The sequence below is a fragment of the Rhincodon typus genome, chromosome 2 (assembly GCF_021869965.1).
Source record: "Rhincodon typus isolate 14 chromosome 2, sRhiTyp1.1, whole genome shotgun sequence".
Taxonomy (NCBI): domain Eukaryota; kingdom Metazoa; phylum Chordata; class Chondrichthyes; order Orectolobiformes; family Rhincodontidae; genus Rhincodon; species Rhincodon typus.
Window position 1 is genome coordinate 125,005,549 of NC_063333.1, and position 6,000 is coordinate 125,011,548.

Here is a 6,000-nt window from a genome sequence, read left to right on the forward strand (position 1 = left end):
AGTGCAGATGGCGAGAAGGTGGTGAGGTGTCCCCATGTGAGTGAACAGGCAATACAGAGGCCATGCATGGTGAGTAGTCCTGGGGATTAAGTGGATGAGAGTGAGACCGGGAAGATGCTGCATGATTAAGCGAGAATGGTAATATGAGCCTTATGGGATTAGCAGAATAAAATGAGTTTGAGATAGCAGAGAGGAGAAGGTGGTATTTCTGTTGGTCGAGGGAACAGGTCATTGACTTTCTTGCAGCATTGCTGGGCTTTCGACTGGACAGACCAGTAGGGTCTAGTGTCATAGATAGTAGGAACTGCAGTTGGCCACTTCTGCTGGTCCTGGGAAATGAGAACAGCCTTCCTCTGCACCACCACTTCCAGCAGAACCTCTAGGTCCATAGCTACAAAGCAGGGCACAGTTTTCTCCTTATCTGCAACGTCTAGGCAAATGCCTCAAAATGTGTGCACAGCAGCTTCAGAATGCCAGCACTCAACTGGGCGCACAACGGCCTTTTAAAAATGGCACTGATGCCAGGAATCCCAGGTGCTCCAGTTGTCATGAACACTTCTGCCCACACTGAGTGGGAGAATCAGACTCGCATCAGACAAGAGGAGGAACATATATAGTTAATGAGACATGTTTGGGAAAATAGTGCGGAAAAAAACTTGAAGCCTCTCGAAGAGAAACCCTCCATGAAACCTAACGAAAATGGCAATTAGCAATTCCTGCTAAGATTCAACCTCCCATTTTCTGCAACACCACTGAGGCTGATTCAGTCACTGCTCTGAACTTTCCACAATGACTAATGCTTTGTACATGTATATGCATCACTTCAGGTAAGATACAGCTGACATTGCCATAGGAATATATCCTCAAGTCAGCCATTGCTGCTTCATTTGTAACAATCTATCTTGCCCAACAGCTTACAGCAATATTAAATGTACCACTGGAGACAAGATTGAATTCCTAATTTGAAGCAAGTAACCATTGGTTGAGGCTGCATCAACAAGTGCCTTTCTGTTTTTTGGAGCCTGTGTATATTTAGCCAAAATTCATGTAAACATTGCTGTTTCTCCCTCTGTCTTCCAGCTTATACAGCATTTATGTGAAATAATTGTGGAATGCTGGGATCACGATCCAGAAGCACGGCTGACAGCACAGTGTGTAGTCGAACGCTTCAATGATCTGGAGCAGATGGACAAGCTATCTGGTCGGAGCTGCTCCGAGGAGAAAATTTCAGAAGATTGCTCTGTCAGTGAGACCAAACAGAACCTGAGTGCAGTCACTGTGGTGTAAAGGATAGCTGGTGGACAAGAAAAGGACAAAGAGGAAGAGCCTGTGGTCAGGTGGGGGCTGTTTGATAGAACATTCACATCACCCCTTCAAAAGAAACTCTCATGTTACTTAACAAAGGGTGGACCATTCGACACGAAAAGTGTGAAATTCTAGGAATTGAAAAGAAGGCTGGAGTATGTTGTTTTGTCATAGGATTACAAAACTCTGACCAGCAACTTCTCAGGAAACCAAAGATTCCATCATGTAATGCTTATCCTTGCACTTTATTGGTTTAGAAGTGTATACCTCGAGGAATTTTCAATGTTTCTGTTCCATATCCAGAGAATGGTAGTCACATGGATAAATGTACCTCTTTCATGACATTAAAGAATTGTATACAGCGACAAGCACTTAGAAATTCAACATTTGCCCCTTTTTCTCCCCTCACCCCTCAAGTTTGCTTTTTCATTAATTTATTTACTTGTTTGGTATACTATAGGAACAAATTCACCTTGCATGCCCTAAAGAACATTCTTCTGCCATTGTGAATTAAGAACAAAACACTGTGGGCTACTCAAGAGTAAAAGCAAAAATTGGACAGTTCTAGCACTAAGTAGAGATCAAAGCTGAAGGAGCCTAGTCTAGGTCCAACATGTCAAAGATGGATATTAATCCCTGGTGTTTGACTGAAATGGACACTGCTAGCAAAACATTACCAGTGCGAAGTTAACCCAAATTTATTCATTTTGATTAAAAAGTGGGTTCTGTTGATTTGCTGGCCTGATAGTGGACTAGGGATAATTGATTTACAGAAATGACAGGAGAATTATCATTCACATGATCATAGTGATGACAGAAATGCATTTGGGGAACTGTGGTTCTCACATCTTAACACATTTAGTCAGTGGAACAACTGATCTTAAGTCTGAAGCCATCATCGGCAGAGCTCAGGAAGGAAATGATAGGCTTAATACTTTGTCTAAAATACCCATCATCATCATCAGCCTGCCCAATAAAATCATCAGTGCTCTGACTAGTTTACATTGATTCAATGGAGTAGTGTTGCTTCAGAGGGCAGTTAAGCATCAGTCTCATTAGAGTGTAATTGGAGGTATGTATAGGACTAGACCAAATTGGGATGTCAGATCTTCTTCCTTTTTCAGGACATTTAGGTGCATATTTACAACCATCTGACAGCCTCACCTTTTAGTGCCCAATTCACCCCAAATTTATAGGTGGCTCACAGGTGAAATAGTAATTGGGGAGTCAGGGCTACTGCTGGTAGCATGGAGCTAGATCAGAGCCTTCTGTGGATGTGGGAGGGAGGAGTTAGCTTTGGGCTAGTGCAAATGAAAAGGCTAACAATTGTGTTAATATCATATACTCTGATATGCACAGGCTTTGTCATTTATGTCTGATCTGGTGAGGACCCTACTGATTGCCCAGCACAGTAGGCAATGCAGCATTTTGGATGTGGAATGAGAATTTCTGAAGAAAGGCCTGAAGGGTGCAATGGTTCATCTAATTTTTTTTCTAATCTGTACAAAAGTCTGTTTGGCCTGGTCCATGGTATGGTAGAATATAGTTTGCATCATGATTTGTCATATTGATTGTAATCTTTTTGAGACTGCAGACTTTTTTTTAGCTAGTATAAAAATAACTGTTGCATGGCCCAAGTCTCACATTTAGAGCAGTTCTGTCAGACTAAACAATGGAATCAACCTGTGAAAGTGTGAGATGAGCAACCAGAACCAGGATTGTAATGTTGGCTCTGATTTGTCATTTGTATGTCGAGGATGTCTGATTCTAATTACTAAAGGGTGTTTGAAATGAGTAAGCTGCCTCCATTAATAATGCATGAGTTTCAAGGAAGAAATATGATTTCTCCAAAGATGGGGTGGTTTTATTTTTGAAACCAAATAGCTTCAATAGTAACTTGGCCTGCCCCACAAAATAACTATCCCTTGCAGTTTCTCCTCAATCAGTAATTGGCACATTGTAGACATTGTTGAGGCACAAAGGAAAACGCTGTAATACTTTTAACACCAAATCAACAATAGGAATGACATTCTCAGATCTTACCACATGGTGGCAAATACTACATTGTAGATTAGGGTTAGGAATGAAATCCATGCTGAAAAGTTTAAATTCTGATGATGGGGTACATAGACTAGTCTGATTATTCACTCGAATATAGATAATTCTGTGAATCAACTTGAGGTGTTTAGAGTCATTAAAAGATTTGAGTGGGGAGACAGAGAGAAACTATTTCCTCTGGCTAGGGGTCTCAAACAAGTGGGCACAAGATAAAAATTAGCACTAGCCATTCAGGAAGCACTTCGTCACACAAAGGGCAGTAGAAATCCGAAATTGTCTTTATTTTTCAAAAGCTAACAAAATTAAAATTTACAGCTTCTGAATGATAGGAAAACAGAATGAAGACAGGTAAATTGAGATTCAAGCAAACCTAGTAGAATAATGTATCAGGATTGCAGGGCTGAAAATACCTACTTCTTTGTTCCATGGATCCAAAAGAATTTGGTGAAACATGGTTGCCTAACCCATTGTCCAGAGAATTGTGCATCCTATTAACATGCAAATATTGCTTGGAAGTGAAATAGTATACTGAGAGTTCTTCACAGCAGACTGTGATTATTTTTTAAAAGATTGCAAAATTTAAGCTGCACACACATAAAACTGACTATATAAACTGGCTCCCGTATATTGGTTTTGCAGGGCTTGGAGATTAATCAAGGTTCAGGACTATAAGCTGCTTGAATGTATTTTTATGAAATTGTCAATATATATAATCATTTTTATATCTTTTTGTAAATGCTGGAGTGCTCAACTTATATTAAGTGCCTACACTATTGTTTTAATACAAATCGTTGACATTTATGCTAAAATTGTGAGGTGATATTTTTCATAGGATTAATGTGTCTGATGGTTCTTTCAAAAGCTTTTATTTTGAAATGATAAAGGGACTTCCAGGCAATCTCAGGACAAGTCATTGGTGACCTGTCACTTGTAGCACGCTCTCCATTCATTACCTAACATAGTGTACAATTTTTTTAAAGTGTAAAGTTGTCCAAATAGGTTGCTGTACCAGTTTCCATTGGTACCAATATTGCATGAATCTAATCCTTAACAATCCAATCACCTCATAACGAATGGGGTAAACAAATATGCACAATCATTTTAAATTGTTTTTATTTCAGAATGCATGCATTGACAATTACTTTGACCAAGCAACTTCATTAATCTAACAGCATTGGTATTTTTCCACTTTTGAGCTTTGGTCTTGTGCACAGGCTAGTATGAAACTCTTTACCAAATAGCTTGGTCCCATCAACCTTAGACCATCCAAAAAAAGGGAAGAGATAGGCTAATTCTTAATTAGGAATTCTATTTAGAATAAAATCCCATTTTGTTGCATTTATTTACAAAGAAAACCTCACATGGTGTTTGGATGTTTTAACACACACAAGCCATTATATAACAAATTGTTACAAACTCGATGCCTTGGGACTTCAGACTATTAAATAGGAATGAATGTATATTGGTGCACAGCAGGGAAATAGAAAAATTTATCTGAATGATTAACAAATGTATTTTACTCTGTTTAAAGCAATATCCAATCTTATATGTACGTGTGTAAATGCACACACATATAGAAATAATTATCTTTGCAATGTAAAGAGAGTATTGTATATATTAAAAAGAAATTATTACACATTATTTGCATCTCATTGTATAAATAAAGAGTTCTAAATTCCTCTTTTGTGTCAAGTACTTTTCAATTCTTTCTAAAGTTGCTTATTGTCACTGGGGAAGCAGTTAATATTCATTCATGCCAATTGCATGAATTTCCTTAAATCTAGCATTGGAATGCAATATGTATAAGTTTAGATATGGTGTGGTAATTATAGCATCATTAGAATCAACAAGTGACTTTGGATTTATGGTTTGCAAAGCTCTTGAGCACTGGGATCTTTCACATTTGACCATTAGATGAAGATTAATCATAAAAATCCATCAGTAATAGTGTTATTGTATTGTGCAACTGTCAGGACAGAAGAAGATAAATTAGATAAGTCTTGGTCTCTCTTTTGATCTAGCTATTCCTATGCTGATATTTAGCCCCTGCTCTTAATGGAGACAATAGGCTGGATATTCTGTGTCCCCATCAGGTGAGCTTTTAGCAAGAGGGGCAACCCAATAATGAATGGAAGTCCCACTACCCACTATTTTAGCCTATCCACAATGTGCTGTTACTGGAGCAGGCTTGTTCTATCAGGCTGGTCACTGACTCTCCTTTTGAGGGGAGAGGAGAGCCATCCACACCTCTGTAAATTTCTGCCCAATGGCATGGCCTAGTTAGTAGATTTTTGACTAGCTGTTGTGGGAATGGGTTTTCTGTGCTTTATCTTTGGAAAGCATATTCATTATATCAAAAAAGATGAGAACGCTCCAAGAATCTCGTGTCCTTCACAATGACAGAGATAAGTTCATCTTTCATTACCAATTAGGATAGACTTTCTGTAAGATTGATATAATTAGGGCACAGTAATCAATGTGCAGTTTGGTCACTCATCCATAGAAAGAAATTAAACCAATAAAAAGCATACAGCATAGATTTATCAGGTCAGTGTACAAAGTTTGAGAAACCATTGCAATGAGAGACTTGAGATTTTAGGATTGTCCTCAAATTTCTTCAATGCATTGACATCCTTT

At 38.5% G+C, this 6,000-nt stretch overlaps 1 protein-coding gene across 1 annotated transcript in view; it reads left to right on the plus strand.

Annotated features, from left to right (window-relative positions):
* tgfbr2b (transforming growth factor beta receptor 2b) overlaps positions 1-5,055 on the plus strand; it is a 174,760-nt gene extending 169,705 nt beyond the window's left edge. Inside the window, exon 7 of the mRNA XM_020516642.2 lies at positions 1,081-5,055. Coding sequence (XP_020372231.1) covers positions 1,081-1,287 — 207 coding nt within the window. The 3' untranslated portion in view covers positions 1,288-5,055. The remainder of the gene's footprint in view (positions 1-1,080) is intronic.
* The last annotated feature ends 945 nt before the right edge of the window (positions 5,056-6,000 follow it).